This window comes from Mixophyes fleayi, chromosome 3 (assembly GCF_038048845.1).
Source record: "Mixophyes fleayi isolate aMixFle1 chromosome 3, aMixFle1.hap1, whole genome shotgun sequence".
NCBI classification, from domain to species: Eukaryota; Metazoa; Chordata; class Amphibia; order Anura; family Limnodynastidae; genus Mixophyes; species Mixophyes fleayi.
The window spans coordinates 256,001,297-256,025,108 of record NC_134404.1 but is presented as its reverse complement, the minus strand read 5'-3'; the positions used below and the strand labels follow the sequence as shown (position 1 = coordinate 256,025,108).

General features: G+C 43.7%; 1 protein-coding gene across 3 annotated transcripts in view; it reads right to left on the bottom strand.

Moving 5' to 3' along the window:
• Nucleotides 1-23,812, bottom strand: part of ERMARD (ER membrane associated RNA degradation) — a 90,934-nt gene that overhangs the window by 15,027 nt on the left and 52,095 nt on the right. For all 3 annotated transcript variants that reach the window (XM_075203464.1, XM_075203465.1, XM_075203466.1), the window contains one exon: nucleotides 16,151-16,224. In XM_075203464.1, the coding sequence (XP_075059565.1) occupies nucleotides 16,151-16,224 (74 nt within the window). The remainder of the gene's footprint in view (nucleotides 1-16,150; nucleotides 16,225-23,812) is intronic.

Sequence of the window (23,812 nt, the reverse complement as noted above, 5' to 3'; positions counted from 1 at the left end):
GTGTAGTATGATGTAATTGCTGCTAATGGCCTTCCAAAGGGAATGACTGGTTGATTTTAGGGCAGAGCTGTCACGATTTTTGGGCAATTCTTTTACAGCACAGTAAATATCAAAATGTTGAGCGGACTCATCTGCATCACCACTGGGTGTCTTGGGAAAGCAATTTCTTTTACAACAAGCAGTTGCCAGAGAAACTGAAGGAGAAGACGTCCCAACAAGATGTTGATAAGTCTGGAATCCTTGCAAAGAAAATTAAGTATTTAATCTACAATTAAAATATAGTTAGCACATTTACTTTGTTTTATTGCACACTATAATTTTATGTAGCACCTTTTCAAAATCTATTATTAAGGCAATCACTTGACTCAAGCTAACCGTGTCTGCACTTTCTTCACAGGTAACTACTTCGCTGGACTAAAGTATATTCCCCTCAAATGCTAGTCTTCTTGCAGCTGCTGCATTTTCCTACATGCTGTTGCAGAAACCAGAAATTGATCCTAAATGTTTATGGACACAAACAGCATCTCCTGCATGTCATTTTTCAAAAGTTCTGTAACACCAAGTTGATAGTGTGTGCAAAACAGGAAATGTGATGGAATTCAACCCCGCTGTAATGCTGGACCAATATTGGGGTCGTAATCAGAAATGACATATCCTCAGGAGACTCCAAGCAGGATTAGCCATCTTTCAATGACATCCCTTAGTTTTTGGAACAGTTTGTCAGCTGTATGCCTCTTAGTGAAGCTGCTGATACACAGAGTAGCCTACATCTCAAAAATGTGATGTACCTGGGTACATGCTGCTGCTGTCCATGCTGGGGAAGGCGAAAGACCAACCCAGTGGGTTTTCACAGTCATATAATCTTTTGTTTGCCCAGTTACACTTGTACACATATCTGTGGTTAAGTGTACAGTGGGTAGAATACCATTTTGTCACCCAATAATGACATTTTTAGGAACTTTCCGGTACAGGAGAGAATAAGATTTTCTAGTAAAATGGTATAGTGATGACATTTGCTAACAGGGACATAACACCTCAATTAAATGTCTTAAACCAACTGTATTAATAGTGAACATTGGACGCAGATCTAACACTAGCATAGTACCCAGGGCATCTGTGATCCGCTTTGCGACTGGGTGACAGGTTTCATTCTTGCTTCTTGATTGTTTAACTGCCAATTGTTGGGAAGGGGGGGGGGAGATTGCAGGTGCTGGGATGTAGATGAGAGAAGGGAGGTAGATTATGCTGGAATGCTTGTTGTTATTTTTTTTTTAACCGAAGTTTCTGATTTTCCCAACAGTTTTCCAATAACTCGCTGAAAAATGACGAAACATGGATGAGGATCCCAGATGGTTAAGGTCCCTACCTCTACTGAGTGTGGCTTTCAAAATGCTACAAATGGATAGACAACTCTTGCCAGGATTCGTGTAAAAATAATTCCACACTTAAGAGGTGGATTTTTGGTCTTATGCCCAGGCATGACAATGGCCTTTTTGTTATCACTGGCAAGAACTGCAGCAATTTTTCTTTTCAAGTGTATGAAAATCATATTGTGACATAGGTGTTCAAAATTGAATAAAAAATGACTGGAAATTAGTGTTACTGAGGTTAATAATAATGTAGCTACAAAATAATAGCTAAATTATGTTATTTTAGCACCAATAAATGTAATTTTTATAACAAAACAAAACCAAAACACGCAATGGCGGTTTTGCAAAACCAAAACCAAAACACGACGGTAATCCAGATCCAAAACCGAATCCAAAACCAAAACACGGGGGTCAGTGACCATCTCTAATTGTAATAACAGTCTATTCTAGGTAATGCAACCCCTTAGAAGCTTCATCATTTTCAAAAGGATACAAATAATGGGATTTTTATAGTTATGTAAAATCTGTTTCTCTTAATCCGTTGGGGAACACCGGGACCTTGGGGTATAGGGTAGAGCAGGCGAATGCTGGCACTTTAACTTTTAGTTAACTAAACTCTAGCTTCACCCCCTCTATACCCCACCTCCTGCTAGAGGCCAGTCTATGTTTAACCAAGCCCGCAGAAAGGGAGATAGAGAGAACCAAAGAGAAGAGAATAAACTTAACACATAACATTCTCTTAACAATCAAACAACATGTCAAACAGAAGGAGAAACCAGAGTGTTAAGGGTGGGCGCCCGGTGTCCCCCAACGGATTAAGTGAAACGGATTTTACGTAAGTATAAAAATCCCATTTTCTCTCACATCCCTTGGGGGACACCGGGACCTTGGGGACATCCCAAAGCTGTCTCACGGGAGGGAACGCTCAGAAGAAACGGCCCGAAGCACCTTTCTCCCGAAACTTGCATCCCTAGAGGCAAACACATTAAATCTGTAAAACTTTGTGAAAGTGTGTACAGAAGACCACGTGGCCGCTTTACACAACTGTTCACTGGAGGCACCATGGCGTGCCGCCCAGGAAGCACTTACAGATCTTGTAGAATGCGCCCGCAGATTATCAGGGACAGGCTCCCCAGCCCCGTTGTAAGCCTGGCGGATAACAGCCGTAATCCACCTAGCAATGGTCACCTTAGAAGCTGGCCAGCCTCTTTTGTGAGCATCGTAAAGAATAAAAAGATCCTCAGTTTTACGAAACTTCTGCGATCTTTTAACATAAATTCTCAAGGCACGAACCACATCAAGATAACGAATAGAATCATCGTTATTAGAAGACGAGGAATCAGTTAGAGCCGGAATGACAATATCCTGATTCAGATGAAACTTAGAGACAACCTTTGGAAGGAAGGATGGCTTAGTTCGAAGAACTGCCCTATCCTCATGAAAAACTAGCAGAGGAGACTTACAAGACAAAGCCGCAAGCTCTGAAACTCTGCGTGCCGTTGAAATGGCTAAAAGAAAAAACGTTTTCAAAGTAAGAAATTTGAAATCTACTGAATTCAAAGGCTCAAATGGAGGATGCTGTAAAGCCCTCAACACCAAATTCAAATCCCATGGTGGAACCGGAGGAATATAAGGAAGTTGAACATGAAGAACATCCTGAATGAAAGTCTGCACATCAGGTATAACAGCAAGTTTTCTCTGAAAGAAAGTTGAAAGAGTTGACACCTTACCCTTAAGAGAACTAAGACGCAAACCTGCATCCAAGCCGTCCTGCAGGAACCTCAGTAACCTGGCCAAACGAAAAGAAGATGTAGGATACCCCTTCTTTTCGCACCAACCAATATATGTCCTCCAAACACGATGATATATTTTGGCTGAAGCCGGCTTTCGAGCACGAAGCATGGTCTGAACCACCCGTCTCAAAAAACCCTTAGCTCTTAAGATCCTGGCTTCAACAGCCACGCCGTTAAAGCCAGACGACGCAAACCCTGATGACAAAAGGGATCCTGAGTTAGAAGATCTGGGCGAATTGGCAACCACCACGACCGACCTCCTGCCATGAAGAGCACGTCAGTGTACCAAGCTCTGCGCGGCCAATCCGGCGCTACCAGAAGCACTGGAACACCCTCTCTCTTCACCTTTTGCAGTACTCGAGGAAGCATGGCTATCGGAGGAAAAAGGTACACTAAGCGGTACTTCCAAGGCACCGACCTAGCGTCTACCGCGACTGCCCCGGGATCTCTTGCACGGGAACAGTAGTGGGGAACTTTGTGATTCAACCGAGATGCCATCATGTCGACATCCGGTTGACCCCATTTCATCACCAACTGTTGAAACACCTCCGGATGGAGAGACCATTCCCCTGGGTGTAGAGTCTGCCGACTTAGAAAGTCTGCTTCCCAATTTTCTATTCCGGGAATGAACACGGCCATGATTGCCGAAAAGTGAGCTTCTGCCCACAGAAATATCCTGTGAGTCTCCCTCTTGGCCAGAGGACTCCTGGTTCCGCCCTGATGATTTAGATATGCCACTGTTGTGACATTGTCTGATTGGATCTTTATTGGCTTTCCCTGCAGCAAATGTTGCGCACCTTTTAGAGCGTGAAACACTGCGCGCAGTTTCAAGACATTTATTGGAAGCTTGGACTCCTTCTGAGTCCAAAGCCCCTGAAACTGAGCCTAAAGACATACAGCCCCCCAACCCCGAAGGCTGGCGTCTGTTGTAATTAGAATCCAATCCCAAATGGAGAACAAGCGGCCCCTGGAGAGGTTCTGCCTGTGTAGCCACCAGATCAGCGACTGGCGCGTCTGTGGAGATAGGCGAAGCACCTGACTCACCAGATTTCGATGAGATTTGTTCCATTGAAACTGAGCAAACTGGATCGCTTCGAATGATGATACCATCTTGCCCAGAAGCCTCATCGCAAAATGAATGGAGGGTCTCCTTGCCATCAACAGGGATTTCACCATCCCCTGTAAGGCTAAAACCTTGTCCTGAGGAAGAAATACCCCTCTCCGACGGGTATCGAATAGAAGACCCAGAAACACCATCTGCTGTGATGGGATCAACTTGGATTTCTTGAAGTTGATAATCCAACCGTGCAACTCCAGGGTTTGGATTGCTACCTGAATGTGTAACAGAAGCTTCTGCGAAGAGTCTGCCTTTAGAAGCAGATCGTCCAGGTAGGGTATGATTGTAATCCCCTTGGCTCTTAGCAAAGCAGCCATCACCGTCATGATCTTGGTAAAGATTCGTGGAGCTGTGGCGAGACCGAATGGAAGAGCCTGAAACTGGAAGTGCTCTGACTGAACCACAAACCTCAGCAGGGACTGATGACCCCTCCAAATGGGCACATGGAGATATGCATCCTTGATGTCTAGAGCCACCATAAATTCTCCCTGATCCATGCCGAGAATTACCGAGCGTAAAGATTCCATCTTGAAGCTGGGCACTCTTATCTGAGTGTTCAAAGCCTTTAGATTGAGAATCAGTCTGAAGGAGCCGTCGGGTTTTGTCACAAGAAAAAGATTGGAATAAAACCCCAAACCTTTTTGAGAATGAGGAACCGGAATAACCACTCCGGCCGACAGAAGGGATTGAATCGCCTCTGTTAAAGCCAACCGTTTGATTGGACACGATGGAAGCCCCGTGGTGAAAAACTGTCTGGGAGGGAGACCGAGCAGATCGATCCTGTAACCCTGACTCACCACTCCCCGAATCCAGACATCGGTGGTGGAATGACACCACCGATCCCTGAACTGCAGCAGAAGACGGGCTCCCACCACCGACGACAATGGAGGAGCAAAATCCCCGTCATGCAGACTGTTTGTCTGCTGGCCTAGCAGCTGGACGACGCGCCGACCAGGCCTGACGTCCCCGATGCAAAGCACCTCTAGGGTTGGATGTCTGACCTACCTGAGGAACAAAAGGCCCGAAATCTAGACATCCTCTGCTTGGGAACACTAACCGGGAGGAAAGTGCTCTTACCTCCTGATGCCTGACTGATAAAGGAATCCAGCTGAGGGCCAAACAGAACACCTCCTGAAAAGGGAATGGACTCCAGAGCCTTTTTTTCGCTGCCACTGCCGAAGCAGAAATGCGTGCTGCCATCGTCCCTGCTTCCATAGCAGCTTCACCTAAATAATCCGTTGCCCTCTGAATCTGTTCCACTAAAAGAATCAATTCAGAGGATGGCCTGCCAGCCAACAAACCCTCAGACAATTGTTCCGACCAGCGATCAACAGCTTTGTTAACCCAAGCTGATGCTAAAGCAGGCCTCAAAGAAGCACCCGCTGCTAAAAAAATGGACTTAAGAATGGTCTCAACCTTCCGGTCTGCACCATTCTTAAGAGTGGCCTGGTAAGGCAGAGGAATAGTAGTTACCTTTGCCAACCTCGCCACAGCTGCATCCACCTGAGGAAGTGTCTCCCATTTAGCGAGAACCTCAGGGGGAAATGGATAACATGACTGCAGTCGCTTAGTCACCTGAAACTTCCTGTCTGGAGAAGACCAAGATTTCAACAGCAACTGCTCCAAGTGGGGAGAGGCTGGAAAAACCACCTACCTCTTATTGCGTCTTTCAAAAAGAGAGGATGCAGAAACTTCAGGCACTTGGTCCTCAGGAATATCAAGTACCTGACGCACTGCCTGAATTAACTCTTCCACACTCTGATGATCTGCTGGGACCTCCACCAAAGAAGCAGCATCTATGTCAGAACCCAGCGGTAACTCACCCTCTTCCTGGGAACTACAATCAGAATCAGATTCATGTTCCAGAAAAGAGGCGGCCACCCGCCTCCGTTTACTTGAGGAAGGCGGAGTGACCAACTGCATCATCCTCTCCAAGGAGGAAGAGACCGCTACCAGACCTTGTACTGAGGATGCAAGACCCCACACCCAGGCTGGTTCTCCAGACTGCACTGGAGCAGCATCAGGCAAAGCCTGAACTAAGGAAGCAGAATCAGAAGATTGAGCAGCCTGAGACTGTACCTTCTGAGCAAGCAGTTCCACTGTATTAAATAGAGACCGAGCCCAAGCAGGCTCCTCCGTGTTTGAACAGACATCCACTGTTTCACCAGGAGTAGTCTCCGTGGGCCGACAGGACACACACAGAGCCTGTGTTCCTGACTGCCCAGACGGTAACTTTACATGACATACAGCACAGGTGAAACTTAATATAGAAGCACCAGCCCTGCCACGTGTAGATTTTTCCCTCTCAGACATGTTCAAAGATGGGACAAAACAGTACAGTAAAATGCACACAATACAGATAACAAGCAGCACACAAACTACAAGAGAAAGAGAGCCTGCAATACAGCCAAAAGCTCCTTAGTGTGTAAAAATACAAAAGGCAAAACACACCACCCCCAACCCTTTACCTTACAGTATACAGGATAGAAAAAGGGAGAAGCAGGAGCTTTAGAAATGGCTGCCTATTCAGGTATCCACACACGAGGAGTGAAGGACTACCACGGGGGAAGTGCTGAGGAGTAAAACACACCCCCCCCCCTCAGGGCCCAGCTCTGGACTGGCTAACATCTAAGACAGACAAACAACTCAACCAATCCACAGCCTAGCAGGGCTCACTGAGACAGTGACCCTTGCCTGACCCTGTTCCCTGAGCTAAAAATAGAACTCTTATCTCTATCAATTAAACAGACTGCTTTTAGGAAAAAAAACAGCCAGCTCAGGGAACCTACTGCGATTTCTAATGTCTCTCTCACAGCACTATGCTGAGAGAGAGTTTACTTACCTGCTGCCAACCCTCCATACGCAGTATGTGCAGACAGCATGCTCTCTGTACTTGGAGGACAGACCCCAGCAACCACCGACTGTGTCTGGCTCCAATGGAGGGATAGATAATCGGTAAAGGGGAGCAGGCAGCAAGGAGGACTTACACGGCACCTCCACTCCCCCCCCCCCCCCCGCAGCCAGCGCACAGCCGTCCGTGCTGTGCGCTCCACAGACCTCCCCCATCGCTGCCTCACACTCTCCTCGTCGGCCGCAGCCGCGGGAGAGGAGAATGAATAAACATGCAGCCAGGAGTCTGACTGACAGCCGACTACGCGACTCAGCGAGCCGCCGGCTGTCAGTAAAATAACAAAATAAGAAAAAAAAAAGTAAAACTGGCTGCTAAGCAGCCCCGTGCACAGCCCGCTTCGCCGGGCACTTAAACTAGACTGGCCTCTAGCAGGAGGTGGGGTATGGGAGTAGACTGATGCTTGTCCTACTGTTTCCTTTATTCACATATCAGGTCTTTAATGACTTAATACATCAAGACAACCATGAGTTTCCATTGACTATTCTCAAAGAAAGTATCCTGCAGGGTTAGTACATTTTGTGTGCCCATAAATTTAGACGTATGTTCAAGATAGCTCCTGCTATTAAAAGACCTTGAATCCTCTATTAACTCCACTTCATTACTTACAGATTATTCATATATTCAATTAATGATTCATCTGCTAATTATAGGGGCCTGTTAGATCATTAGGCTGCAAACATATTCGCAACCTAGCTTTCTTTATTCCATGGTAAGAATAGAGTTCATTTTCAGCTGCAAAGGTTTTCATTATTCAATTTATAAGTACTTTAAAATTGTTCAGGATACTGATCTATATCTGTTTCTGGCCTGTGGTATACAATCCATGCACAGATTTGCTCTATATCACACAAAATACTGTTGGGGGTGATTCTAGTATCTTCCTCTTCTGCAGGCTCTGCAGGTAACTGGAAAGGTAAATATTAACTAATCAAAACAACTATGAGCTTACCTTGCGGTGGTGCCATTCAGCTTCCCTGGGATGGGCTCCAGGCCCATTATGTATAATCACTTGTTGCAGAAAGTGGTTTACAACATCAATAGAAACAACCAACTCGGCAACTCCATTCTGCTGTTTGTATGCCTGGTAACCTAGAGGTGCGTAGCTGACCAGCTCCCTTACAACCGCTGAGTGAGCATATAGCAAACAGGGAGCCACCCCCCTCTCGGCTAGCAATCCAACATCGAAGCGACACAGAGACCTTCTGGGACCCATCCCATGGAATACAAGGTAAGTATCTTAGCAAAAAATATAACAAAACTCTCTACATTAACATCTGTCTTGTTCAGCTGAAGAAGCCAGGTTATATACCTAGTGAGGTGTTTTCTTTGCCTGTGTCTGTACAGCTAAGCAAGGATTTAACCCATTTATAATGCCTGCCAGGAAGAGGAGGAAATATTTCTGCTGATGTGTGCCTGAACAGCCTGAGTGTAGCCGGTGATACTTTGGAATTGGAAGAGGATGAGGGGGAGATTTGTGTAGTCGACGAGGGTGCTAATGAGGATCAGGTTGTTTGTGCAAGTCCTGCCCCAGTGCCAGCAGTGTGGCACCAGTGGCAGCAGTTCTGGCACGTGAGGTTCTGGCACCAAATTGCACTTTCCAAACAAAAGCAGGGATGAAGCAGGTGGCAGACCACAACAGTTTGACATCTGGGCTGGTTTGAAAGATTTTACCAAAAAATGTGTGACCTTGCCCATAACTCCAACCAATCCTACTATTAACATGCAAAGGATGGTGGAGGATTATTTTCAAGAGCTAATTGATATGGAAATGTCAGACAGTCCCTTTCCATACTGAGGCATTTCTATTTTACATACAGTCTTTGCAGGCTGCTGTTTTGTCAATTTCACTATAAGTGTAGGGTGTACTCTAGACCCAAACAGAAAATATGCTTTGGGCATTTCTATTTATGGTACAGTCTTTGCAGGCTGCTTCTTTCTCTAACTATAAATGTAGGGTGTAAAATACAGACACCCAACTGCCTCTTTTGCTATGAATGTCAATAGGTCTTTTTATAATGTTACCTGACACCCTGGATTGGTGTGTGTAACTGTAGAATTAAGGAGGGCCTAGCAGGGATTAAATAGTATTTTTCATTATTTGCACTTATAAGGTTTGGGAATAATATACACCCAAACATAAAAGCTGCTTTTATGTTTTATTTTTTTATTTTATTGTACAGTCTTTGCAGGTTGCTTCTTTTTCTATTTCAATTTCAATGTATGGAAATAATCTAGCCCCAAACAGAAAATCTGCTTTGCCCATTTCGATTGACGTCCAGTCTTTGCAGGCTGATTTTTTTTTCAATTTAACTATGTGTAGGGTCGGGGGCGTGGCTTGGACGTCAAAGCGAGAGGACACGTTTTTGTGGAGCTCCTAAGACATCTCCCAATAACGGTCCAAATTTACCCTCTAAGACCCGTTTTTGTCTCCCCGGTGAGCTATTAGAAAACCCTCCTCGCCCGGAGGTAATACTCTTACCTGCTCCGGCCTTGTCGGCTGCCATGCGGTGATCCCCGCTGCCTTCGTTGGACCCTGCTGCCCGGACGGGCTCCCGCTTCGGAGGCTCTCTCCTGCAGCCCAGGGGGTATTCTCCACCACCCGCTCAATGTCTGCTCCGCCGCTTTGCCGGCGCGCCGTCCTGCCAACCCGGAGAATTACCGCCTGTCCGGCGCTGCCCCCGGCCGCCCCGCGGCTTCAGCCCGGCTCAGACGAAGCTGTCGGTCTGGAGTGCTGCTCCTGAGGGCTTCCCGGCTCGCGTACTGTGAAGCGCCTGGCGACGAATCCCCACTCGGAGTCCCGGCCACGCTGATCCGGAAGTCGCTGCCACCATTGCCCCCTTCACTTCCGGAACTTAACAGGAAGAGGTGCCTGCTGGGAAGGAGGAGGAACCCAGAGAGGAATGAGAAGCGACGGACGTACTCCCCCTTGTGGTGACCCGCTTGCCTGCTCCAACAGCCTGTCGTTTTTTCTGTGCTACAAGCCCACTGGCCTCCTCTGTCCTAGGGGCCCGCTTGCCCTATGCTGTATCCGGGTGAGTGCTTGGTGTTTCTGACCCCCCCTTTGTTTAGTTTCCCTACATGCTTCCTGAACTGCTGTAGTAGGAGTCCCCCAAACACTGGTGGTCTCAGCCGTACCCACCTCTTGTTGGGTTTCTAAGCCAGGTGTGGAACACCATAAAGGAGTCTTTGATCCCTCTCAACCGCTGTATACTGCAAGTCACCACATAGAAGACCATCGCACTCCAGCCTCACAGTAAAATTTGTTAGTAGGTTCTCCTGGAGTCATATTAGAGTCACCAGACCATCCTGGGAGAAAACTAACAGCGGGACACAAGGGTAGATACTACCCCTCTACTTAACTGTCCCACAACTTACTATGTCCACTTAACCCACATGGGTTTGTTCCCCGCCCGTCTGCCTCATACTCAACATTAGCAAACGGTTTCCCAGAGATTCTGCACTTAACATGAATAAATCTACGGGTAAAGGCCGCAAAGGCGCACCAGTTAAGATAACTCAGCACTTCTCCCGTCAGGACAAAGCACATACTTCATCTTCTCCTAACTCACCCTCGGAGTCCCAGAGCGACCGAGACCCTCCTACCACTGCTTCTCCCTCAACCAAGGCGGACTTTGCTGAATTACGAAATTTAATCGTGGAGCGCACTAACGCCTTTTCCGTTGATCTTCAGAAGGCTATAGGCGATCTCAAAACAGAAATGGTCGCAATCTCCAAAAGAACCTCGGTTCTGGAAAACAAGATGGAGTCGTCACTTACATTCCAAAATGTAGCCTCAAAAGATATAGACTTCCTGCTAAAGGACAACGATTTCATGAGGGACAAGCTGGAAGATGTTGAGAACAGGGAACATCGCAATAACCTCAGATTACGCAACATCCCCGAATCTGTGGAACCTACGGATCTGGAGGACTATGTGAGTAGGTTCTTCTCTTCTCTGGACTCTGCCTTATCCAATCACCCAATGCAGATCGAACGGGTTCATAGGGCCTTGAGACCACGCCTGAAAGATACCGAACCCCCTCGTGATGTGATATTGAGACTACTATCCTTTAAGACCAAGGAACTTATTACCAAAGCGGTTCGGAATTCTTCATATACTCTTTACGGAGGGTCCCGTATCCAAGTTTTTCAAGATCTTGCCCCTTCAACGATAGCCAAGAGACGCGACCTCAGGGAGGTTACCAGCATCCTTAGAGAAAATGGATACAAATACCGCTGGGGTTTACCTTTTCGTTTGATTATTGAAGTCGAGGGCCGCCAAGAGTCAATCCGAACACCGAACGAAGGAAAAGACTTACTCCTCCGCAAGCTCCATCTCTTCCGTCTTGACAGGATCGTGGGTGGCGATGCCCAGAGCTCCTCGCAACAACCTCCTTGATTTGTAAATCTATGTCTCTGTTAGAGGAGACGTGAAGTAATATTGTGCCTTAACTTGCTCTGTTTGTATCTTCTTTTATTCTTCTAAAAAATGTCAATATTTTCATGTTGCTCTCATAATTACCGTAGATATTGTTATCTCTGGTTACAAGTTTAGCTTCGGTTTAACCTTATTATGTTATTTATGTACGGACGGTGGACGTGTCCTGTCCTCCTAGCCACGCACCCACATACCTTGGGATTTTCTTAGCAGTTTTTCTGTTAGTTTATATTTTACACGCACTCCCGTACTCTGTGCCTTGGTTTTGATAATTAAATAGGCAAACTTTGCCTTGTTTTTTAAGTTAATATAGCTTTTTTAGGAACTGTCCTAGTAGGTCTCTCCTCTGCTATTGAGGTCTGAACCTACACCCTTGCCTTTCTTCTTTCATAACTCCTCCTTCCTTTACTCTTCTTTCCCTTCCCTTCCCACTCCCTGCTCCCCTCCCCCCAACCCCTCCCCCCTGGTACTCCAGTTCGAGGGATAACATCTTAATTCTTTGTGTTTCTCCTAAGAATACCGATCATGACTCTTACAACACTCTCCCTCAATGTTAAAGGGTTAAACACACCTCAAAAGCGCTCTATGCTATTCCATACGTTACGAAAACTTAATGGTGATATAATTTTTTTGCAGGAGACTCATTTCAAAGCGGGTGGCCATCCTTCCCTGTCCTCAAGAAGATATCCTGATGCCTACTATTCCTCTCATTCATCAAAGAGGAATGGTGTTGCCATTCTTCTCTGCAGTTCAGTTTCGTTTGTCGTGTCAGCAGTTAAGGACGACCCTGAAGGCCGGTTTCTTTTCCTGTCGGGATAAATTGGTCATCTAGATATAACCTTTGCCAACGTTTACGCGTCAAATACAGGTCAGACAGCTTTTTTCACACACTTTTTCTCGGAACTACACCATTTCCGTAAGGGTTTGCTTTTACTCGGGGGTGACTTTAACACTGTTATGCCCCCCTCCTAGACAGATCCACTTCTAGGCACACCTCCCCTCCATCTTCACACACAAAACATCTGCAGAAACAAGTGAATGAGGCCGGCCAATTTGATATCTGGCGAGCGTTATATCCCTCTTCAAGGGACTACACATTCTACTCCTTTCCCCACCAAACATTACTCCCGGATTGACATGTTTATGGGCTGTTCAAACATCTTCCAACATATAACTAGGGCTGATATAGTTCCCAATACGTGGTCCGACCACTCTATATTATCGTTAACGGTTGACCTTTTTCAGAATCCTCGGGGCAGAACCTCCTGGAAATTGAACGAGACTCTTCTTAAACTCCCCGGGTTTAAAGATCTCATATCTGATTCGATCACAAAATACTTTGAGATCAATTCAGACTCAGAGATTCAGATCTCCACTATATGGGAAGCCCACAAGGCAGTCATCCGGGGGGACATCATTCAGTTTGCCTCCCGTAGGAAAAAAGAACGTAACGCAACGCTTGATAAACTTACTCTTCAACTTAAAAATTTAGAAACAACACATAAGGAGTCTAACTCCCATTCAGTTTTGAAAGAAATCCAAAAGACTAGGGGCGAAATTCAGTCAATTCTCGCAGAGAGAACAGAACGCCAGCTTAAATGGCTTAATCAAACATTTTTTGAAAAAGGCAACAAGGCCGATTCTCTTTTGGCCAGGAGACTGAGAGCCAAACGGGGCTCCCAAATAATTAATTCTATCAGAAACAAAAAAGGGGACCTATCTTACGATCCTAGGACCATAAATGAAACATTCCACAAATATTATGAAAATCTGTATAACCTTCATAAGGACCAAACCTCATTTAAAGCCTCCCCTTAAGCCATCAATACCTACTTAGATAATTGTTCTCTTCCTTCCTTATCCTCCCGCCAGGCTTCTACTCTTAACTAGGCTATCTCGAAGAAGTAATCCTTGCACTAAAGTCACAGAAGAACTCCAAAGCCCCCGGCCCTGATGGCTTTATGATGCTTTATTATAAAACATTCTCCAAAGAACTAGTCCCTCATTTGACGCATCTGTTTAATTCCCTTATGACGGGGGGTAAATTCCATACGGAATCCACGCGCTCCACTATAGTGGTGATACCTAAACCTAACAAGGACCCCACCTGTTGCCCCAGCTACCGTCCCATTTCACTAATCAACTCTGACGTTAAACTTTTTGCCAAAATTCTGGCAAATCGTTTAAATGCCTATTTACCAACACTGGTCTTCCCAGACCAAGTAGGTTTTGTCCCCACCAGGCAGGCTTTAGACAACACTAGGCGTACTATAGACATCATCGCCCATATTAACCAGAATTAGATCCCGTCAGTGGTTTTGGCATTAGACGCCGAAAAGGCCTTTGACAGACTCTCGTGGCCTTTCATGTTCAGCACGTTAAGTCATTTTGGTCTAAACGGGGCCTTTCTTTCGGCCATCCAGGCCCTATATCACCGCCCCACCTCATTGGTATTGACCAATGGGCTCCTATCCCAGGCTTTTTCACTAGGTAATGGCACTAGACAGGGGTGTCCCTTGTCCCCCCTCTTATACGCTTTATGCATAGAACCTTTAGCTGCCGCCATTAGAAGAAACCCGGACATATCAGGGATTCAAATTGGTTCTCGTCATTTCAAAATCTCCCTATTCGCTGATGACGTACTATTAACACTCGCAAACCCCCTCATTTCACTCCCAAATCTTCTTAAAGAACTTAAAGAATATGCATCCTTATCAAACTATAAAATAAATAATTCTAAATCGGAAGCCCTTTCACTCCAAGTCCCTATCGTCACCAAAAATATTCTCGAATCTTCGTTCGATTTTCAATGGTGCCTAAAGGCGCTACGATATTTAGGGGTTCAGATCACGAAGGAATACAAACAGCTATTCCACGCCAACTGCACCCCCTTATTTGACTCAAAAAAATGAGACCTGGCCAGATGGGACTCGCTTTTTGTCTCCTGGTTTGGTAGGATTAGTGTGATAAAAATGAACGTTCTGCCTAGAGTCTTATATCTTTTCCAGACCTTACCAATCCCAATCCCAGGTACCTTTCTAACGAATCTGCAATCTTCATGCGGTACATTTATCTGGCAAGGGAAAAAATCAAGACTCAAAAGGTCCTGCCTAGCTAATAAGGGGGATATGGACTTCCACTCTTTGAGCGCTACTATCATGCAGTTAACCTCAGTCATATCATTTCCTTGCAGTCTGCTCCGGGGATCAAGAAATGGGTCGATCTAGAGAACACACATACACCAGATCACAATCTGAATTCGCTCCCCTGGCTTCCTAGTGCTCAAAGGCCTGCCTCAGTGTACTCGCACCCCTCCATACAGTTCACACTCAACCTATGGGACAAGCTCCATAGAAAGTGGGAGCTCACCTCATTTCCTTCTCCTCTTACTCCACTGTGGCATCACCCGGATTTTCCAGCAGGAAATATGCGGTCATTCTCGCGCCCCTGGCAATAGGCTGGTATCACTCAGTTTACTCACATTATGGCCGATTTTGCTCCCCGCACTTTCCCGGATCTAAGAGAAAAAAAAGGGCCTTCCTTCGTCCTTACATTTTGCTTACACTCAAATTCGAAGCTTTATTCAATCACTCTGTAGATCTTCCAAGCTACGTTCCCTCACTCCTTTTGAGAGGAGCTGTGTGTATAGGCCAGGAAATTCAGGACTAATATCTCTGATATATCATAATTTCCTGGAACCAAAAACTGACACTGCGGAATCATTTGAGGTGGCATGGCTTCGGGACACTGGTAGAGCTCTGGATCAGAAGGGATGGTCCCGGCTACGGGTGAGAATCTCCATTAATACCTCAATACGAGAAAACACATTTAAAGTTTATACAAGATGGTATCTAGTGCCTTCAAAGCTCCACATAATATATCCGGGCACCTCTGACTCATGCTGGAGAGGGTGTGGGGAGGTGGGCTCATTCTACCACATCTGGTGGACATGCCCTAGAGTTTCAAATTTGTGGTCCCAGGTGGCTGACTTAATGACAAGAATCCTAGAGGTTGAGGTTTCACCTGACCCAATGGTTATGTTGTTATGCTCCTGGGTCGAAGGCCTAACCAAACAGGCAGATAGACTTGTTCAACACATTTGTGCCGCTACTCGCCTACAGATAGCGAAGGAATGGAAGTCCCTTCATCCACCCAGCCTCCAAAGTGTAGTCTCTCGTGTGTGGTACATGGCTTCCATGGAATACATCACCAGCCTTCTCCACAACAAAATTATAAATTTCAAAAAGGTATGGAATTTCTGGTATTCCTTTCATCAAGCAAATATGCCCGCTACTTAAAAGGCTGTTTCTTCAGAAGCTCTTACCAGGTCCTTATTAGCTGTAGAATTACCTCAATTATCCAAGAAACAGGTGGAGCACTAAATTATGTTATTTTAGCCCAAAAAAATTTAATTTTTTAACAAATTGCAAAACAAAAACAAAACCAAAACACAAAGGTAATCCAGATCCAAAACCAAAACATGGGGATCGGTGAACATCTCTAATATATATACATACATACCCTTTTGTTTCATGATCAAGAGAAGGAAATGGAAGCAGTTGCCATTTCTGAAGACTTTCACTGCACTGTAACACCTATAAGTAAAAAAATAAAAATAAACTTCACCTCAGTGTTTGTCTGCATTTGTATTCAACAATAATGGGCATAATCAGGCTGTGTTCCTTTCAAGTTTTTGTCCGTGTAGTATATAAACATTTGCTTATCAGTCGATACTCCTAACTGTTAAATTATATATCTAGGGTTAGGTTTAAATTAGTTCTGGACTTCCTACATAGCCTGGGTACACACTACAGGCTTTTCAGCCCTTTATCGTGCCAATCACACGGTAGACAAATGTTTGGCCTGATATTGCATTAGTGTGTGTGTGTACACTGAAATGGACGATTATCGTTCCAAAGCACATCGTATCGGTTCATTTGATTTTAAAACCGGACTTAAAATCTCATTCAACGATGGAACGATGTCCTTCTAATTCTGTAGTGTGCATACACATGATCAGGATTTCCGTAGCATTTGCAGTGTCATGATCTTTTCAGCAGATGGTTATGACAGATGAAGAGCATATATCTGAAGGTAAATCTTTTAAAACATGTAGGGTGTACACATGAACTAGCATGCTGATCGGGACTTTTTTTTTTCTTCAGTCGTTGGCAAAATCGTTACTAATATATCATCGGGTGAAATTTTCTGTAGAGTGTACCCAGCTTTACTCAATATGGGGGCACAGATTCTAGGTCTCAGAAAGCTGCAATACATTTATTCCCAGCATTAAAGGATTTTATTGTGCTTGAACTGTCTGCTACTAGAACATGTTCTTGGGGTCTCCTGTGCACCTTTTCTACAATCCTTAATTTTACTACTCTCCAAGAACTCAGGGTGCTAGCCCGTGCAACTCCCAATAGAGCCTGAAGCACCACGCAGGACAGGGCAATAATTTGCTATAATTGTGTCATTAGAATTACTGGTTAGCCTAGTTAACTGTTACTTCTAACATGAAGATTTTAAACTGGCACTTGGGGTGTTCTGCCTGGGAGGGTTGACTGTGTCTGAAATCTAACACTGGCTGACGGCACTGGGTCATCAACATTTGCCAGGCTGATAGCAGAACTTGGGTTGGTAGAGGCTTAGATTTCCCCAAACCAGGCAATTTTCCTGTCATGGATTGACCTTGCCTTAATTTTTCATAGATTGACCCCTCTAATCAAGGAGTTAGAATACTTACCTAGGGGCATTTCCGATCACTCACTTTTAATATTAACTGTAACCTTAAAGGCAAATTCTGGAAATTCAATACTTTCTAGCTGTCATAGTGGAACCAGCACAGGCTATCACATTTTTTGGGTTGCCACAATGCCTAATTTCTTATTTTTACACTGTAACTATAGGACAAGACCTGATCTCCATCAGCTCTGATCTGGTGCTGACCACCCTTTCATATAATTTCAAAAGTTTTGCTCAGCAAAACTAAATGGCCTCCACTGCTTTTAAGCAACAGGTCGACTTTTATGACAATTTGGTCAATGGGAGCACTTTTCCATGGTGTCTATAGGTAATATTGCAACTCATGTGACCAGTCAAGTAGTGTGGCTGCTTCCACAACTGTAAAAATACACATAAAGCTCTCAGCACAAAAACTAATTATAAAATGAATTAAAAAGAGAGAAAAGGGGGCGTGGCTAACGAGCCAACATGGACGGACGTGTCTGATGGAGGCTCCATTCAGCGATCATCAAAGAGACCCAAACTGAGAGGTCTGAGCAAGGACTGGGGATCTCCAACACCCACTAATGAGTCCACATCATTCGAGGATCTGAAACTGGAAGTCTCAGCCTCCTCGCGGTCAGCTCTCTCCCCCGGAGCACACTAGGGCGCCATTGAGGGGCCTGCAAGAATCCAAGTCGGCAATACCCCCACGTGTGTAAATATAGAAGCGCTGCTAACGCTAATAAAACAAGTCTGCCTTCCCTCAGCGCTGCCGCAACTGTACAAATACAGCCGGAATCAGGATCATCGGAAAGGCGCTTACCTTCAGCGGGATCCCTGCTGCCTGAGGGCTAAAGTTAATATCCAGAAGGGTATTTGGCGCGAAAGGCACCTGTGGAGAAAAGGCTCACTATAGAAGAAAAGGAGAAAGTGGAGAAAAAGGAAAAAGGGGAAAGGAGAGAAATAGCAAGGTTCACATAAGTGAAAAGAAAACAAAATAAGGGAGGGAGCAAAAGTGGCATACTCGAGATTTGGTGTGCATCGTTTGCTGTTTGCTCGTACATTGAAAACTTTGTTATTCAGCTCATATTCTATTCAATAGCAGATAGATTAATAGAGGTTGGGCTCCACCTAGTGGCAGAAGAAATTATTGCAGTACAGTCTTGTGTTCAATGAACAGAAAATATCTAAAAGTTAATAACGCTGGCAAATAGCTGGTCCTGACTCCCTAACCCTTCTACAAAAATTTTATAGGAATTACATAACAATTCCCCGATTGTTACAAAGCTAGTTCCTGAGATGTAAAGTTAATATGTAAATTGGAGGGACCAATACCCACTCTGTCAGATATTGTTTAGGGTCACACCAAGATCCCCAGCTTAAAGCATTGGCCTACGACATTCGCCGCTAACAATGGATAGATATGTTAACTCAGCCACAAGTGGCAAGCCGCAACATACTGAATCTGAACGTAAAAGAGGAAGAGTGAGGAATACTGGTCAGGGCAGCAAGGTGAATGAAAAAGATGCCAACGATAACTCATCTAACGCAACGGCCATCCCTCCATCTCCATTACAATCTAGCCATAAAGCAACAAGTACACCAGCTCTTTCTTATGAATCCGTTGTACGAGCCATCAGAGAGACTATGGAACCATTAATGCAACAACAGATGAGTACCCTCACAGCAGCTATACAAGAGCTTAAAGACCAAGCATCACAAACCGCAAAGCAGGTCCAGATGAATGAGATGCGAATTGGGGAAAACATGCATGAAATTAAAGAACAGAAGACTCTCACGGCTTCCCTATATAAAAGGCAAAAACAAATGCTGAACAAGCTGGATGACCTGGAGAATAGATCTAGGAGAAATAACCTATTGCTTGTGGGCTTTCCTGAAACAGTTAAAGGCCCGGCTCTACTGGCATTCGCTTCAAAAGAGCTACCCCGGATTCTGGGGATGAATGAGGAATTCACCAATATAGAAATTGAACGTGTGCATAGATTGGGACCGCCAAGAGAAAATATGAAGGATCGACCCAGCACAGTTATCTTTAAATGTCTCAACTATACACATAAAAATGCTCTTTGGTCAGCCTCAAAGTCAGTAAGACCGATGAGCTGGGAAGGTAATCGCCTGCTACTTTTTCAAGATTACTCAGCAGAAGTCACTAGAGCACGGAAGGAATTCTCCACATTATGCTCTACACTAGTAAAGAAGGGGAAAAAATTTGCTCTTCTATACCCGGCACGCCTGAGGATCTTCGATGGTCAAGAGTAAAAAGACTTTACAACTGCAGAAGATGCACAAGCTTTTCTGAGAGAATTGGATGCGGAAGCCAAATCACCAGATCAATGAGCTTGATTAAGATTCAGAACTATCGCTGTTATTCACCAGCCGGACACTATTATAGAGACAATTCGTTTATTGGCCTTCAAAACGTGTAAATATGCTTTTCTGGTCTTTTTCTGCTATACCGTATAAGGGTTCTGATGTTCTGTTGGTTCTTCTATGTTATGTTTAGGCCAATAAGATACTGATAGTTGAAATCCGGCCGGAAAATGTCTTAGCCAGTGATGCTGAATTATAGATAATGATATTGCTGTGTAGTTGAAATGTTTATACTCATTGAATTTAGTTTTTACACAGGTACTGTAGTTAACGGCATAGCTTTACTATTACTGTGTTAGTGCTTATCGAATCAAGATCTCACACAGATACTGGGGTTATCGCCCAACACACTCTCTATTCTATATTATATTATCTTCCAATACAAGTTGTGTAGATATCATAACATAGATTTGATCTCATTACAAGATATTATTATAGTTGTATGGGTAGCTATTCCCATAGACGGAGTGATAGTTCACTCCGTCTATAGTTCATTTTTTAGATGTTAATGCTGAATGCTGGGTTTTTTTTGTTACTCCTTTTTATTTGCAACTCCCCCCCCCTCCCTCGAGTGCCTTCAAAGATTACAAGGATTATTGTGAGGTATCAACTCGCCTATTAAATGGAAAAAACTATTGACCTATTTAAATAAGTCTAAAGCAGATATAGCTTTACTCCAAGAGACACATTTGAATGATGTAGAACATGATAAGCTGACAATGTTAGGTTATAAGATCTTGGTATATGCCTCATACAACAGAAAATCAAGAGGGGTTGCAATTTTGATTAAGAAAAACCTAAAGATCATAAAATATTTGACAAAGACGGGAGATATGTTGTATTGAATGCCAATATTGAAGGTACTAAGTTTGTAATATGCAACGTTTATGCCCCAAATACACAAACCAAACCATTCTAAAATTGATTAACAAGCTTTATAAGTACTCGGACTCATCCCTTATAGTTGGTGGAGATTTTAATATGGTGGCCTCCAGATACCTGGATAGGTCAGCCCCATCAAAACAAAAGAGATCTGATAGTCAAGTTGGCATAAAATATATCTCAGATCAATTGGGTTTGTTAGATATCTGGAGAGTTAGACACCCAACTGACTCAGAATTCACATGCTTATCGGCAGCCCATAATACCCTTTCCCCTATAGATTATTTTCTGGCCTCACTTTTGTTGGCTAATAAAACATTAGCAACTGGTATTGAACCAGTAGGCCCCTCTGATCATGCCATGAACTGGATACAAATAGACAGACAGGTATCATTAGTAAAAACACAAGCAGGGGAGATTCCCAGTTAAACTCTCTAACTCTAAAAAATTTCAAGTTATGGTAAAATTAGCATGGGATGAATATATACATAATAATCAGCAGCATACTGATGATCCATTGCTATTCTGGCAAACAGCAAAGGTAGTCCTAAAGAGGGAAATTATCTTGTATGTAGCAAAATATAACAAAGACCAGCAAAAAACATACTATGAGGCTCAGCATGAACTGACAGAAGCCTTCGAAGCATATAAAGGAAAACCTACGCTAGAAAATAAAAATAAGTATAAACAAAAACAAGTACACTTTGATCAATACAACAACAATGTACTCGCCAAGAAATGGCTAGTAAATTCAACTTTTATAAATTTGGCAATAAATCTAGTAAAATCCTCTCAAATTTACTAAACGGAACTAGACCCAATAGTAATATCTCATCATTGCAGTCACAAGATGGAACCATCAAATACCAAGGGCCAGAAATTATACAGATCTTGAGTTCCTTTTATTCTAAAATTTACTCTCAAGACCCTACTAATAATACTAAGGCGCAAGATGCGTTTTGGGGAAAAATATCTTTACCTCAAATGACCGAGGCACAATCAGAGACTCTAATTCAGCCTATTTCTTCTGAAGAAGTTTTAAGTGCAATCAAACAACTGAAATCTTTTAAATCTCCAGGCCCAGATGGGTTTAGCGGGGAATTCTACAAAATTTTACAAGATAGGATTGTGATTTTAATGACAGACTGCTTTAACTTAATACTCTCAGAGCATAAAATTCCAATGTACTTTAATAGCGCCATCGTTAAGGTACTCCCCAACCTGGGACGCGACTTAAAGTCACTAGGATCATATAGACCCATATCATTATTAGACGTAGATTACAAAATATTCACGAAAATACTGGCAGAGCGACTCAAAATCCTGCTACCAAGTTTAATCCACAATGACCAAACAGGCTTTATATGGGGGCGACACTCAGTAACCAATGTCAGAAAGATTCTGCTGAGTCTCCATGCTTTGGAGGGATTGGAGAGAGAGGACCCAACCTTACTGCTTTCTTTAGATGCCGAAAAGGCATTTGACCTTGTGACGTGGGACCACCTCTTCCAAACCCTTCACAAATTTAGATTTCCCGCCCAATATATTAACACTTTAAAATCTTTATATCATGACCCTAACACACAAGTGTTAGCTAATGGCTTTCTCTCTGCCTCGTTTAAGGTGGAAAGAGGAACTAGACAGGGATGTCCATTATCCCCATTATTATTTGCTCTGGCTTTGGAACCTCTCGCAATTGCTCTAAGGAAAAATAAGGAATACAAGGGTATAAAATTAGGCAACCAGGAAGCTAAGTTAGCTCTTTTTGCAGATGATATGCTGCTAATGGTGTCCAATCCAGAAAAATCAATCCCTGCCATTTTAAGCATAATCCAGGAATTTAGTTCCTTCGCAGGATATAAAATTAATTTTGATAAGTTCAAAATACTTCCAATATCGGGTGTACAGTCTATAATGAATAATTCGGCTTCATAAATTTTATGAGGTCAACTATCCACCTGTAATTAAAAAAATGATAGCGCTTCTAACAAAGTGGCATGATCTCCCACTTTCCCTTTTGGGATGCAATGCAGTTATTAAACGTGTGGTCTTCCCAAAACTATCATACCCAATACAAATGCTTCCAATAAGTTTAAATAAGTCTGACACGCATACGTGTACAAAGTTATTCTGCAAATTCATCTGGCATTCTAAGAAACCGCGTATAGCAAGAAGCAAGTTGATTCTAGGAAAAGCGCAGGGAGGAATTAACCTACCAGATACAAATTCATTTACAAGTGTAGCCTTATTTCGATACATTATTGATTGGCTTTTTCAGCATAGCTGTTACACTGATAAAAACCTGGAAAATGCAATATTTATACGTTCAGTCAACTAAGGGAAAAAATAAGAATACCAAAATCTCAATTTTTTATGTATCTGCAGCTTAGGCATTATGCAAATTCAATACTAGTTCAGAGAAAACCTACAGGGAGTCCAGATGGTTTGGAAAATCTACTTACTTTCTTAAAAAATGTTAAGTTCAAAATTAGGTATGTATATGCAAATTTAATATTTACACACCTCACAACCCCCTGTAAACGAACAGTGGATGCATGGCGAAGGGATATTCCCAGCATAAGTGACCCAGTCACTTTAACTTGCCACTTTGAACGTATTTGAAAGTCGCTGTCCACTATTCGCCTCCAGGAAATACATTTAAAAAGTAGTTCACAGAATATATATCCGACAAACAAGGCGCCACTTTATGGTCGAGGGGGAGTCTGATTTTTGCCCGAAGTGCAAATCTCAAAGGGCAGATTGGTTGCATAACTTTTGGAGCTGCAGGAAGGTCAGGAGATTTTGGTATAAGTTGGTAAACTATATTAATCACGTTTTTAAGACACAGGTTACATTGGCCGCAGAACCCCTTTTGTTGGCCGATTTCACCAACTGGAAGGATCTCTTACCATCCTCTGATACTCTGGCGGCCATGATTGTAATTGTAACAGTAGCAAAAAAGCTGATCTTACGACATTGGGTATCACCGGTATCCCTGACTCTGAGAATGCTCAAGATGGAGATTTTAGATATTATATACTTCGATAGGAGAGCCACTCTCCCAGATATAGAAAAAGGTGGTCTGAGGTTCCAGAAAAAATGGGCCATGTATATCAAATCGTTTGAACCACCCGTCCAGCAGAACATCTTTAAATTGTTTTAATAGACTACCTGGTATTTACTTAG